At 40.6% G+C, this 15,279-nt stretch overlaps 2 protein-coding genes across 3 annotated transcripts in view; one reads left to right on the plus strand and one right to left on the minus strand.

Annotated features, from left to right (window-relative positions):
* RSRP1 (arginine and serine rich protein 1) overlaps positions 1 to 3,328 on the minus strand; it is a 28,942-nt gene extending 25,614 nt beyond the window's left edge. Inside the window, exon 1 of the transcript XR_014299198.1 lies at positions 3,137 to 3,328. The gene's annotated coding sequence lies outside the window, so the exon portion shown is untranslated. The remainder of the gene's footprint in view (positions 1 to 3,136) is intronic.
* Positions 3,329 to 3,443: 115 nt separating this feature from the next.
* Positions 3,444 to 15,279, plus strand: part of TMEM50A (transmembrane protein 50A) — a 15,510-nt gene continuing 3,674 nt past the window's right edge. The window contains exons 1-6 of one of the 2 annotated variants that reach the window (XM_082684723.1): positions 3,444 to 3,622; positions 5,322 to 5,471; positions 6,656 to 6,768; positions 8,165 to 8,232; positions 10,456 to 10,548; positions 13,477 to 13,537. In XM_082684723.1, the coding sequence (XP_082540849.1) occupies positions 5,379 to 5,471; positions 6,656 to 6,768; positions 8,165 to 8,232; positions 10,456 to 10,548; positions 13,477 to 13,537 (428 nt within the window). In that variant the 5' untranslated portion in view covers positions 3,444 to 3,622; positions 5,322 to 5,378. The remainder of the gene's footprint in view (positions 3,623 to 5,321; positions 5,472 to 6,655; positions 6,769 to 8,164; positions 8,233 to 10,455; positions 10,549 to 13,476; positions 13,538 to 15,279) is intronic. The other variant, XM_082684722.1, reaches the window with a different exon arrangement.

A 15,279-nucleotide genomic window follows, 5' to 3' on the forward strand; every position in this document is an offset into this window, starting at 1 on the left:
GTAACACATCATTTGATATACTGTAGAAGGTATGATTATTGGTAAGATCTTACAGAATCAAGTCTACGCTGTAAGGGGCCAATACAGCTGTGATCAAACCCCCCCCCCCCCGCTTTTAAAAAGATTTTGTTTATTTATTTGACAGACAGAGACACATCGAGAGAAGGAACACAAGCAGGGAGAGTGGGAGAGGTAGAAGCAGTCTTTCCACAGAGCAGAAAGCCCGACGCGAACTAGATCCCAGTATTCTGGGATCATGACCTGAGCCGAAGGCAGTTGCTTAACCAACTGAGCCACCCAGGAACCTGCCCACAGGATGTTTTAGTTACAACCTCTGAATCTGGAAATGTAACTTTACCCAGTTTCAAAGAGCAATCAAGGGAGCCAAAAGATAACGCCTGTTCATTTCTGTGGTATGCCCCTGCTAATTCAGCAGCTGCTTTTTTTTTTCTTTTTTTTTTTTAAGAGAGAGTGAGCTCCCCCCCCCCCCCCCCGTAAGCCTGTGAAGTGGGTGGGCAAAGAGATAATCTATCTTACGTAGGCTCCACGCCCAGCGTAGAACTCAACCCTTGGTTTGGTCCTGACATCATGACCTGAGGTGAACTGCTATTTTTGATTGAGCACTGGTGTCTTCTTGGGAGATGAAGACTTTTCATTGATTCAAAAGTACTTGCTTGTCTCATTCCAGACTTGTGGTGCTCAGTGTCCACGTTCTCCTATTGCCTTTTCCACCATGCCCAACCCCAAATTCTTCACTCACAGATTGTACAGTATGCTCACTTTGGATCATTTGCCTCCCTAATCTAGTTGTATGTGTCCTTCCATCTGTCATTAAAATAATACAGCCATTTAGTCTTCTATTTTTGCTATTGTCTGGGTCATGATGTTGATATTGTACTCACTCTCATTTTCAGTATCTCAATTCTTAGAAAACATGGCACAATATTCACAAAGTTAGAAATTAAACCAACGCTATCTCCCTCCAAAGCACAAGTGTTAACACTCATGATTAGAATTTAAGTTGCTCTGAAAGGATGCTACAATTGATACATGATTGTGAACCACAAATCATGGCTGCCAGTGTCAACAGTTAATAGAAGGCAGATAATCACTGGATTCATCTGTCACTGTTGTTTTCCTTTTAGGCGGGGAGCATAATATGGGTTTTGTATCTCCTCCTTACCCCCAATCTATGGCACTCCCTGCTAAAACTAGGACTTCACATCCAGGAAGAGTTTCTTGTAACATAGGACTTTCAGGACAAGTCCCAATCTGGTGTGGTTGGTCACCAAAAATAGGGTTGATCACCGTCCCATTTCCACCAGTGAGAGCTTGTTTAGTATTTTCAGATCTGCTATGTTGACATAAACAAGCTAAATTTAGCTAGACTTTCTGAGAAGTGTAGTGTAAGGTAAATCAAATAAAAACAGTTAACCAGAATTAGTTTTTGGGGAAGGTTCTGTTTGGATAAATCTGGCTTATCTAAAACTTTGCATTATTTGGTATACCTGTTCCAAAATTCCATTCTTTAACTACAAGAACAGTTCTGAGACCAGTTAGCAAGTCAAGGTTGGCTATTCCCAAAGAGTCAGCTGTGCTGGCTTTTGCTATTTCTAATAGCTCCGATGTATGTAGAAAAGACAAAAACAAGCACTCCAACATATTCCAAGAAGGCTAAGAATGACAAATCAAGCATGTACTTTATTATAAAAGCAACATAAAGGTGATTACTTATGTTTACAAAATACCTGACATACATTGTTAACTAAAGTAAATGTAAAAAAAAAGGGAGGGGCAGAGAAAAAAAAAGAGAGAGAGAGAGAGAGAAAGGAAAAGTTAATACCTTTCCTCCTAGTCATTAGTTGACCTAAAAGCTGAAGGCAAGGGGCACCTGCATGGCTCAGTCCTTAAGCATCTGCCTTCGGCTCATGTCATGATTCCAGGGATCTGCTTCTCTTTGTTCTGTTCGCCCTGCTTGTGTTCCTTCTCTCACTCTCTCCCTCTGTCAAATAAACAAATGAAATCTTAAAAAAAAAAAAAAAAGCCGAAGGCAAGATTTGTTACAGGCTGCTCAGACCTGCTAAGCGAACCTTAAGTCGTTAAAAGCTTTAAAAAGGTTCTACGAACTGCCTGCAGTATATTACCCCCACCCAACCCCGAGCCATTTAACAGTCATAATCTTTAACCTTGAGGGGTAAGAACGACGTCCACTTAAAAATAGGCTATATGGATTGTATTGTCCAGTTTTGCCTACTAATCAGCCAATTCCCCCCCTTCAAAAGCACAAAGCTACAGATGTTACGCATCAAAGGAAATCAAAGAAATTAAACGACATAATCTTGGCTCCTAGCTTACTCAAATACTGTAGCCTCATATGCAAAAGAGGTGAACCTTGCATCCCTCTTCACGACAAATGACCCATGCAACCTTTAACTTAAGCAAAACGGGGTTCTGCTATGCGATCTCTTCCTGGATTTCCTCCTTCAACCGCTGCCTTCTTTCGGGTTCGGGGGCCGGCTGCGACTCCGACCCCCTCCCGACTCGAGCCGCTGGAGCGGGACCGAGAGTTTTGAGCGGGCGAGCCCGTCCACAAGTCGTTCATGTAAGAAAGACTTCATTGCTTCCAGCTTTTGAAAAGGTTCACTTCCCCAAAACCCAGACTGTCTCCTTCACAGCGGCTCCAACCCGGATGACCTTCCCGCAAACGGGGTATTTGGTCTCTTGAGACATTTGTGGCCGTCCCAACAGCCGGAATGACCCTGGCATCTAGGGAGCAGAGGCCCGGGATGCAAATAAACACCCTATAGTGCACAACAAGACAAGCCCTCATAAAGGAAATTATCTGGCCCTTCCCCAAGGGGAAAAAAGGTCAAGTCCCAGAAGCGCGCCGGGATTCAGACTGCACCGCACCCCAGACACTCACCCCGGACCTCCCTGCCTCCTTGGGGTGACTCCACCCCTCCTGGAGGCGGAGCTACAGCGAGAGCGGGGCCAGGAGCTGAGAAAATAAACAAGACTTAAAAACCGAGCGGAGGGGGGTACCGCGAACGTTCACTTTTCGGACCACGTGTGACCCGTCACTCGTCCTGTCACCCTGAGATAACTGAGGAGCCGACCGCAGCACTAGAACACTTACCATCTCACCCTGAACGGATACCAAGGCCCAATACCCACTTTCCTTTCAAAGGAAGAGCGACTTGCCACGCCTCCCCTGGACGGGTGCACTCAGCCTACCACTCCTGACGTGCAGACGCGGACAGAGCGTCCCAGACAGCCCAGTCCGTCCGCCGGCGCCGGGAGCACGCGCAGACCTCGGCGCGGTGGGCGTGGCTCCCTCTGGCCCTCCCTCCGCTCTTGGCCCTCCCTCCGCTCTTGGCCCTCCCTCTGCTCTTCCTCCCGCGCCTCTTCCTCAGCCCCGCTCCCCGCATGCGCGACCGAGCTCCGGGGGCGGTCCTGTTTCATCCGGGTACCCGGTGGCCGGTGGCTGTTTTGTTTTCTTGGCTGAAAACTAGGAGAAAGTGAGGCGGCCCGGCGCAGCGCGACACCGGGCCCGGGACCGACTGCACGGGCGGGGCTGGACGTAAGTGCCGGGCGGGAGTCGGGGGAGGGGGTCGCCGCCACAGCCTCTCCAGAGGGCTCGGGCCCTGGGCTGTCTGCCGGGGGTGTGCTGACAGGGTCGTTATCTCCACCCTCTGGGAGGCTGCGGGCTCGGGCTGTGTCTCTCTAGACCCTTCTCTAGGCTGCTTCCTCCGGGACGGCCGCGTGTGCATCTCGCTGGGCTACCGGATGGCGCCCCTCCCCGGAACGTCTCGGGATCCGTGGAAATCACCGAGGTTCCGTTTTTGAGTGTTAGAGAAGCAGCCCCCGAGAGGGATTGTCACCCATGGGCTCCTTTTTGGAGGGGGGGTGGCCGAGCTAGAACGAGTTCCCACATCCTCTCAGCCCGCGACCACTCTAGACCTGGGGTCTCGGGGTCTGGGGGCGGGCTTTGCGCAGCAGGGTGCCGGTGATAAACCCAAGAAAAATGGACACGGATGGTTGGGGCGGGGGCATAGGGATGAACCGAAAGTAACACATCCTGGATTGCGCTTCCTCCCAGGGAAAATTAAAGGCGAATTTTCAAAACTGAGCTTGGTTCCAGAGCATATTAGCACTGGTTATAATCCCAGGTGTTAATATTTAATGCTTAAAAGGGATGTTACGATTGGACTCTTTGCTCTTTTTTAGAATATCATGGTTTTTGGCCAATCAGGATTGCTGACTACAGAGTAGCTTGACAGAAGGATTCAGGTTCTCTGTAGGAGTTTGGGTGTGTCTTGATAATTAGCAAGTTATACATAATTCAGGCGTTTTCAGTACTCTGAAACAGAGATTGTTTCCGGATGTGTCTTAGGCCGGGTCTGCATAGCCAGGCTCTGAGGAATGCTTTATGTAATTTGTTAGGTCGGCTGTGGTAATTCATATATGGTAATTCAGCAGTGGATTTTTTTTTTTGTCTGAATTAATATTAGCTTCAATTTTGTGCTTTCTTTTGACTGGGAGACATCTGTTAGAATCAGAGACAGAGATATTAAAATGAAATGGGTCTTGTTTATATAGAAATGACACCAAAAATCAGGATTGATTCTGGAAAAAATAATGAAGTGAAAGGAAATGATGTGAGTAGAAGACCTGCAGTGCAGTGTCTAATTTCTTTTTTTTTTTTTTTAAGATTTTATTTATTAGACAGATCACAAGTAGGCAGAGAGGCAGGCAGAGAGAGAGGAAGGGAAGCTGGCTCCCTGCTGAGCAGAGAGCACAATGTGGGATTTAATCCCAGGACCCTGAGATCATGACCGTAGCCGAAGACAGAGGCTTTTTAACCCACTGAGCCACCCAGGTGCCTGAGTGTGAAGAAACACATGTTCTGTTTTAAAATGTGTAAATTCCCAAGACAAATATTTTTCCACCTGAGTGCATGCTGTAACTAAGCCAAAGTTTATCTTTTTTCTCTCCTCCATGTTAGTGCTCCTGTATTGTAAGTGTTAAAATCACATAATAACTTAGTTTGGAATTAAAATTAATAACCATTATAAAATTTTTTCATATTTGGATACCCACATTTGTTCATATTTCTTAAATATACCAAAACTATAAATTTAAAAAAAGCTAAATGAGTACAGATTTTGTTTTCCAAGGTTTTAATGTGGAAATTGATCAAAAATTAAATATTCTGAAAAAGTTTGTGTAGCCAAGATAAAGTATTTGACTTTCATTAAATTATTCCTGAACTGTTAATTATTTTCAGGGAACATAACTCAATGTTTGAAGTAAGTAAATAGAAGTACTTTAATGGAGTTTTTTTTTTTTTTTTTTTTTTTTAAGTGACCTGAAAAAAAATGTCTGGATTTCTAGAAGGCTTGAGATGCTCAGAATGCATTGACTGGGGGGAAAAGCGCAATACTATTGCTTCCATTGCTGCTGGTGTTCTAGTAAGTGTCATTGATAATTTGAGACTTCATTATTTTGTTGTGTTTGTTTTTATGTGTTTTGAATTCTGTAAGATGTTTTTAAATATGTACTATTTATTTTATCTTTGACCACAAAATTTATTTTAATAAACGTTGATGTTTTGTTTATGAGGGAGATAGAATAACTCCATTTTAAGAGTTGCTATTACGGTTTGAAAAATGATTAGTAGAGTGATTGGTTTTCTTTAAATGTATGTTAAAAATCGTATATAAGATAGTATGCTTTATACATTTATTCATTATATGGATAATGCCTCCTTTTTATGAGTCTGTTAAGATACCAGGAAGTGTTATTTGGTTTTTTTTTTTTAAGATTTTATTTATCTCTTTGACAGAGAGAGATCACAAGTAGGCAGAGAAGCAGGCAGAGATAGAGAGAGGGGAAGCTGGCTCCCCACTGAGCAGAGAGCCTAATGCGGGGCTCGATCCCAGGACCCTGGGATCATGACCTGAGCCAAAGGCAGAGGCTTAACCCACTGAGCCACCCAGGTGCCCCACCAGGAAGTGTTTAAGAAAGAAACAGGTCAGAACCAGTGGAGAGATATGATTGTATTTTTTCATAATCCAGAGTTAGTTTTCTTCTCAATCTCATTAAAAAGCAAAAACAAAAGAAAAAACCACACAGGAAGCTCTCACTAAAGTGTATTGCCTAGAAGTAATTTGTAGTATAAAATTTTTATTTACATTGCAAATCCCTCAGGGCATCTGATTTTTGTGTTTTATACTTTTATGTTGTCATATGCTGTAAATAGTGGGTTTTATTTATTTATTTATTTATTTATTTTTAAGATTTTATTTATTTATTTGACAGATGGAAATCACAAGTAGGCAGAGAGGCAGGCAGAGAGAGAGGAGGAAACAGGCTCCCTGCTGAGCAGAGAGCCCGATGTGGGGCTCGATCCCAGGACCCTGGGATCACAACCCAAGCCGAAGGCAGAGGCTTTAACCCACTGTGCCACGGAAGCTACCCTAAAAATAAAGTCTTAAAAAAAAAAATCATTAGAAGAGATCTCTTCACTTTAGTATATGTGCTGCTGAAGCGAGCTCAAGGGATCTCTTCACTTTAATACTTTGCTTTCTTTTTAGATGATAATATGAAATTACTGTAATTTCTCATTAGTGTTGCTTTTTTATGTCTGTTTTAGTTTTTTACAGGCTGGTGGATTATCATAGATGCAGCTGTCATTTATCCAACTATGGAAGAGTTCAACCACTCATACCATGCCTGTGGTGTTATAGCAACCATAGCCTTCCTGATGTAAGCATTATTGTTCGTGACACTACTTAACATAGATTGTCACACAATAAAAATGTCTTTCGTATAGTTGAGTAGAGTTCATATTTTTCAATGTCATCAATGTACTGGACATGGTTTAAAGGTCAGCTTGCAGAGAAGGACTGGCAGATGGCTCAGCAAGGAAAAAACAGGAGCAAAGAAACACTAACCTAAGAACATCTGCATTTTTTTTTTTTTAAATACAAAGCTTGTTTTAAAATGTATTTGTTTGCCAAATAATGTGGTTGATACAGAGATCATTTGATCATTCTAAAACTTAGATTTGAATGAATAAATTAAGACTTCATATTATTATTTAAAAAGTCAGGGTGCATGTAGTATAGTCAGCATGTTTATTGGGCACCTACTACTATATGGTAGGCACTGAAAATAAAAATAGGAAACAAGATAGACACAGCCCTTGCCCTCAACGAAGCTTCCATTGTAGTGGTAGACACATACACATACACCCACAATTGAATTGAGACATATATATATATAAAATATGTATAAAGTTCTAAACTTTTTAACATAATATATTGTGAACATTTTCCCATGCTATTTCTTTTTTTCTTTTTTTTTCTCCCATGCTATTTAAATTTTTGAAAGGATACTTCTAAAGAAAGCAAGTCTGTCTCAATTTAGAATAGTACTCTGTGAGAGTCAGCAAAAGACTTCCTCTGTTTGGAACCTGCATCGGGGATCAAAAAACAAGATTTTACCACTTGAATCACTTTGATAATAACTTCAGAGTAAAAAGTTATTGTTTTGCTTACTATATAATTTCTCCAAACATTGGATATTAGTATAGAATTATCACAAAAAATGCATTCCAAAGCCAATTTTAAGTAGTTTTTGGATTGTCTAGGGACTTTTCTGTCTCTGTGTTTTGTCATGCATGCATATTACATGTTGAGTATGTCCCCTGTGTACACATGAAAAGCTAGGCAGGATTATTCCATTTCAGCAAGGCATAATTTTGAGAATTTCACTCTCAAATCTTAACAGGTGAGATATAATCTTGAAAAATTATCCCTCAAATGTTACCAAGCATCAGAATCACCTCAAGGACTTGTTAAAAGTCAAATTGCTATGCCCTTTACCCAGAGTTTCTGCCTTATTCGGCTAGGTTGGGGCTGGGGAATTTTTTCCTAATCAGTTCGCAGGTGATGATTCTGCTGGTCTGGGGACTATCCCCGCTGCTTAGAGGGATGTGGTTGAAGGGACTTAAGTTTACTTGAACCCATTACTCAAGACTCATGAAGCCTAACCTTAAATTTGAGGTACTCTAGTTTATTGTATCTGGTAATTTGATGTCATGGGTATTTTCTCTTGGAGTCAAAGACTGTGATATCTTGGCTTTATTTTATTCATACAGGATTAATGCAGTATCAAATGGACAAGTCCGAGGTGACAGTTACAGTGAAGGTTGCCTGGGTCAAACAGGTAAATAGGCGTAAACAGCGCCTTACTATACATCCTTGAAAGTGAGAATATACATGGCAGGGCCATCATTCTAACTCCGTCAGATCAGAGATAGGATGGAAGTACATCTAGAGCAGAAGTTATAGGTTTCAAGGCATAAGGTACAAGTCACAATCTAGGTTGGCTGTAGAGCACAGTGTATGCAGTCTTGAGTTTATAGCTTGTGCAGTAAAATGTAGATATAAATGTATATAGTATAAAGCAAAGGACAGTATGCAATAAAGAGTGTAAGTGCAAAATAGACTTTATAGGACCTTAAGTTTTACCATATAAATTATTTTCTTCTCTTTTTTGTCAACTTTATTTGATTGGATTCGCATTTTGAAATAGTTCAGAATCGTAGTAATTTGGGTATGTTTTGAAATATACAATATAAAATTTACCCTCTTAACCATTTTTAAGAGTAGAGTTCAGTAGTGTTAAGTACATTCACATTGCTGTGTAACCAACCTCCGGAATTCTTTTCATTTCGCAAAATTGAGTAGAATGATAGAATTTTGGTGCGTAGGTTCACTGAGTCCGTTCCTTCTCAGTTTAGCAGCTCCTGTCCCCTGGCCTCCATTGCCACGCACCTGGGTGAGGTAGGCTGAGTACAGGATGTGTGTGGCACAGCTTCCTTGAGAGTCCAGCTTACACAAGGACTTGAGGGATCATTGATTCAACAATTTAAGTGATAAACTTATATTATATCCATACAAAAAATGGGCAGAATTCAAGTGACTTTTTTTTCTTTTTCTGTCTTTTTTTTTTTTTTTTAAGATTTTTATTTATTTATTTGACAGAGAGAGATCACAAGTAGGCAGAGAGGCAGGCAGAGAGAAGGGGAAGCAGGCTCCCTGCTGAGCAGAGAGCCCAATGTGGGGCTCGATCCCAGGACCCTGGGATCATGACCTGAGCCGAAAGCAGAGGCTTTAACCCACTGAGTCACCCAGGCGCCCCTGTCTTTTTTTTTTTTTTTAATGAAACAGGAGAAACCTCAGTAGTCAGCCCTGATCTATACTTTCTTTGGTTCACCGTCTCTGTAGAAGAGATACAGAAACACTAATCTGGCATGATCATAAACTATAAACAAATAGATGAATGGTAGCAGTTAGTGTTAATAATAATAAGCTAGTAATAGCGAGGGCTAGGACTCGACTATGGCCACCACATCTGTAACTAAAATTTGTTAGCCAACACAGCTTTGGGGATCGAGAGCCAGTTGTATTTAAGACTACATCTGTGACTGTCAGCTTATTATTTCTTTTTTTTTTTTTTTAAAGATTTTATTTATTTATTTGACAGAGATCACAAGTAGGCAGAGAGGGGGGCGTGGGGGGCAAGCAGCTCCCCAATGAGCAGAGAGCCCAATGCGGGGCTCGGTCCCAGGACACTGGGATCATGACCTGAGCCTTGGTCAGAGGCTTTAACCCACTGAGCCACCCAGGTGCCCCAGCTTATTATTTCTTAACTCTTCTTTTGTTTCATGTTTTGGAGATGAAATCAGAAATTAAATATAGCATTCTGTTTGGTTTATTGAACAAGGCAGTGCTTTTATTTTATTAAAATGTATTTATGCTAATTAAACTCATCTCAGTTCATTTTAGGAAGTCTAAGGACTGTTTATTTTATAGCAAGTCATAAATATTTTATAAATGTGATTTAAAATTTGTCCTCCTCTGTTAACATAATTTTAATGAGGCTTTCCTAAGTGCCAGTCACATTAGTTTGAATTTATTTCACTGCCTGACTTACCTGGAAGTGAAGTATGGTAGTATGTTTAGATTCACATATCACTGAATATGAATTTTTAGTTAAGTATACCTATGTTATTGCTTGGAAATTCTCTTGGAGGAGTTTAAGTTTTGGAGTACAGTTTCTAAAAATATATGGAGAATGAGCCTGTAAATATGTTAAAACATATTTTGTGAGATTTTTTATAGGATGGTTGAGGAATTTTTCTCAGTATACATATTTAAGGAGATTAATTATAGGCACTTAGAATATACAGACCAGCCAACAAGAAAAAGGCCAACGTCTGCACTCATGAAAGATATTCAGCACATCTTCCATTCTTATTTTAGACTTTAAATGGCAACTACACATTTTTTCTGTTTTGGTTTTTGCTTTCCTTTTGAAAAGTTAATTGAACTGGCTCAGCTGACATATGAGAAAAAATGCGGGTAAAATGTTATTTCTTTTAAGGGGCTCGCATTTGGCTGTTCATTGGATTCATGCTGGCATTTGGGTCTCTGATTGCATCTATGTGGATTCTCTTTGGAGGCTATGTTGCTAAAGGTAAGAGAAAACAGTTTACGTTTTACTTTGATGGAATACTGAAGTTGTGCATGAGGGTTGGTTATTTTAGAGCAAAGCTTTTTTTTCATACAGATGGGTCAGCTACTAGCTGCTAGCATTTATGCCTGGGAACTCCCTTCACCCTATCAGTATTTTGTTTTGTTTATTTGGTATGTTTTTACTATTCCTTTCTTCTGTATTTTTTCTTCTGATCTAGAGCCTGGAAGTAATGGGACACAGCTCCAAACCTTGCTTCTCTTTGGCTTCCCAAAACCTCAGAAGCAGAATATATATGTTCTCTAGCTATTTGGCAAGTTTTGACATGGTGAATGATATCCATAGAAAGCTCTAACATCCTAGAATTAAAATGTATTTAGCTAAGCCTCCCTTGTCCTATGACATCATCTCCTTTTAAATAGCGAGTAAATTAACAGTTCACATACGTCTGCTGTGGAAGGCCAGTGTCAAGCAAGGCCTGTAGGAAGAGGCCTGCTTTTAGATCCCTGTTTGAAATCTCACCTTTACAGACCCCAGAAAAATATGAAAACCCCTTGTTGTTCCAGGTAAAATTGACTCTGCTTCTTACAGTAAAAGTATGGTATTAATGATCTACAAAAACTAAACCAGCAGAGATCTAATCTAGCCCAAGTTTTAACCCTTTATTTCTTTGAACAGAATGTAATTCTTGGATTAAAATTATGGGTTTCCTGAATTTTTATTAAGATCGTTTAAGTCTTACAGACAGGAATGATAGGCACTTTAATATGTATTTTTGTTATTGTTGCTTATATAATTTATTACTAAAGCCATGTTCCCAAAAATGTAGCAAAGAAAGAAACTATAATAATGTACTGTTTTTAAGTGTTTTGGTATATTTCCTCTGGTCTCTTATGTTTCTGTGTAGTTATAGAATAAATAAAATTTTGAACCTAGGTTTTTACATTTTACATGATATCCTAAGTAGTTCTCTTGCTGCTACAAAATCTTTATCACCATCATATTTTAAAAACAAAAATGTTACTTTTTTATCATGTGAATTCCATAGTGCTTGTTCATTGTAGAATACTGAAAATATAAAAAAAAGCTCAAAGAAGAAAATAAAATTATTGATAATTCTTCTCTCCCAGATGCAACTATTGATACAGATCCCCTTTTTGTAGAAATGTGTTTATCTCACAAAACTTTGGTATTTTTCTAAAGACTTCTGGAGCCAGGTTATGCCTTAAGAATTATTAGCAGGAGATCTTTAATTTTATAAGTTGCCTTTCTATAGGATCTTTATGAGCCATTCTAGTGCTAGTAGTTACACTAATGTGGAATAATTTAATCTGGCCTTGAGGTAGTGAAGCTTCTGCAAACCAGTTGTTATAGTAATCAGATTAATTTAAAACGATTCTGAGAAATAGTTGATAATTCATCTACTTATCATGCTTGGTTTGTCAATTAATGAGTAATCATTGATAGCTCCAGTAGTAGAAGTTTATGAGGATTTCAACTTCAATCTGGGATGAATTAGAAGAAAATGTTCTGGCAGTCTTGCCCATCCTAGCTAATGGTTTCTCTGTCCCTCCAAATGTTCAGGTCAAAAACTGGGGGATTAAAACTTATCAGAGATGATACTTCTCTTTCTCTTGTACCCCACATTCAGTCCATCAGCAAATCCTGTTGATTCTGCTGCTAAAATATATCCTGAATCCCGCCACTTTTTTTTTCTTTGAAAGAGAGAGAGCCCACAGGCACGTCCTTGTGCACAGTCATGGGGGTGGGAAGGGAGAGGGGCTGAGGGACAGAATCTTAAGCAGGTTCTACACTCAGTAGAGAGCCCGATGTGGGGTTTGATCTCACTACCCTGAGATCATGACCTGAGCTGAAATCAAGAGTTGGATTCTTAACCAACTGAGCCACCCATCACCACTTTTTTTAAAATACAGTTTTTGTGTGTGTGTGTGTGTGTGTGTGTGTGTTTGTTTGGTTGGTTTTTGTTTTAAGTAATCTCTCCACCCAGTGTGGGGCTCCAACTTACAACCCCTAGATCAAGGGTCACATGCTTTACCGACTGAGCTAGCCAAGTACCCCCTGAATCCCACCACTTTTTACCATCTCCATTGCTACCACCCTTGTTAAATCTGTTAGTCTCTTGTCTGATTTCCTGGAACAGCTACCTCACTGGTTTCTGTTTCTCCATTTACCTCCTTTCATCTACTCAGCTCAGCAGCTAGGGGAATCCTATTAAAATATGTCATTACTTTCCTGCTTAGAACCCTCCAGTGGCTTCTCATCTCCCTTAGAGCGAAAATCAAAGCCCTCCCTGTGACTGCAAGGCTCCATGTGGTCTTGCACCGCACACCCTCCAGCCCACCCCTCATTCTTCTCTGATCTGTGTCCTGCTTTCTCTCTGTCGCCCACTCGGCCACTCCTCTCTGTGCCAGCCCACCGCCACCCCTGGCTTGCTGCCCTTGCTCTTCTGCTGCTTCTGCGTGGGGCTGCCCGCCCTTCCTGCCTGTCCTTTCATCACTGTCCCCTTCTCATGAGGTCTTCCTGACCGCTTGGATAAAATGTCATCATTCATTGCACTTCCCTTACCTTTTCTTGCTTTATTTTTTCTCCTCACTTACTTATTCTCTACGTTGAGCTTCATGAAGATGAAAAAAGTTTTGCCTGTTTTATTTACTGCCATATTCTCAGCACATTACAGTGCTGAACATGGTACGCACTTGCTCAATATCTGTGAAATGAAGGGAGGGAGCTATCACTTACTACACCAGTGCTAGACTCTGTCACATGTATTACGTCATTTAATACTCGAACCAACCATGTTTACCAGAAAATTCAATTATGTAAGGCAGGAAACTTGCTATTCACCAGTGTATCAGAAACTAAATGTTTTGAGACCATGAACCTCTGAATATTACAACTATTTTTTTACAGAAAAAGCCATCGTATACCCTGGAATTGCTGTATTTTTTCAAAATGCCTTTATCTTTTTTGGGTAAGTTTCTTTTACATTCTTTATCCTATTATTTTTTTTTATTTCAGGGTTTTTCTTATTTGAGAGGGAGTAAGAAATAGAACACGAGCGGAGGGGAGGGACAGATGAAGAGGGAAAAGCAGACTCCCCACTGAGCAGGGTGTCTGATGGGTGTGATCCCTAGGACTGCGGGATCATGACCTGAGCCAAAGGCAGACGCTTAACTAACTAAGCCACCCAGGTGCCCCTGAATTCTTCTTTTATAATTGTTTATGTTATTTACTATATTTAGTTGATTAATTTACCCTGTCCAGTGCCCCTCCCCCATGTTATGTCATAAAATGAAGAACGAGACTGAGAAAAATAACAAAACACGGGTTTGTTGTTACCAACCTTGGGAACATACACTGATTTTTTTTTTTAACTACCACCAACTCCCCTTTAATGAACTGTGACTCAAGTAGATTTAGTTACATAATCCTGACAGTGTTCATTTAAAATCTGTATTTCTAACAGTTATTTTCAGTGAAAGCCTGCTTAAAGCCTTTTCTCCTTAAAATTTTGTTTCTAAGTGCATTTTATAGGTCTTTCTAACTTAGTGTTATTAGAACTTATGCATGATGAAATTTGAGGTATGCAGGAGAAGCCCTAACATTTTTTATCCTTCTGCTGCAATGACAAATTAAGCGATTACTAAAACCCCTGAGAACCTCAATATTTTTATTAATGATCTTTTCTGATGTTCATTCCTTTCTGGGTACTAAGGGCCTGCTGTTTTCCCTACCCTTAGCCTTCCACCCTTGCCACTGCTACCACCCCCTCTACACCCCGCCCCCCAAAATCTTCTTTTTATGCTCTGCATCAGGGATTCTTTTTTTTTTTTTTTTAAATAAAGATTTTATTTATTTAAATAGAGAGAGTTGGGGGGTGGACAGAGGGAGAGAGAATCTCAAGTAGACTCCATCTTGAGCGTGGACCCTGAGATCATGATTTGAGCTGAAACCAGGAGTAGGATGCCTAACCGACTGCACCAGCCAGGCGCCCTGCATCAGGGATTCTTAACCATCATCCTGTGGAGGGTTCTAAAGATGGGAAAGCACCAGACATTTCCGTAGACAAGACACTGCTGTTTCTGCTTGTTTCTAGGCTTTATATGGCTTTCATGATTTTCAAAGAAGTCCCTAATCCAAAAAAAAAAGGTTAAAAAACTACTCTATTCTAGGACAGTCTATTGTAGGACTGTTCCTTTTCTGTCTCTTCCTACTGACCCCCCTAAGCCCCATATCTACCTGAGCCACTCATGAAATGCCGACAGTTACCCTTCAGTAATGCGCAGCAGTGATATTCAGACTTTTTCCTCCACCAGGAATTCTTGCAGTTTTATAAAATCAGTTTGGAAATAAGAAAAATGTGAACTTAGATGTGGCAAGGTATCCAGCGTCTTTGGGTCTTTCCTTATGTCCTGAAACTATTGGAGAAAACCCAAAGAGTTTAAACAACAAGAATAAAAAAATCAGCCGCTGTTATTATGCAGAAAACAATAATGACCAGAGTTTATTGAGCAATTCTTATCTCTGAGGCACCATTCTTAGTATTTTACCTGTATGCTCAGTGAATTCCTGTAACAACTCTGAAGGTGGCCCCATGATTATCCCTATTTTATATGTGAGAAAGCAAGCACAGAAAAAACAGGCTCCTTGTTTGAGATCATGTGGCTAAAATGGAAGCTGTCTGACTCCAGAGTTTAGACTCTAGCTACAAGG

This window comes from Mustela nivalis (genome assembly GCF_964662115.1).
Source record: "Mustela nivalis genome assembly, chromosome: 10".
NCBI classification, from domain to species: Eukaryota; Metazoa; Chordata; class Mammalia; order Carnivora; family Mustelidae; genus Mustela; species Mustela nivalis.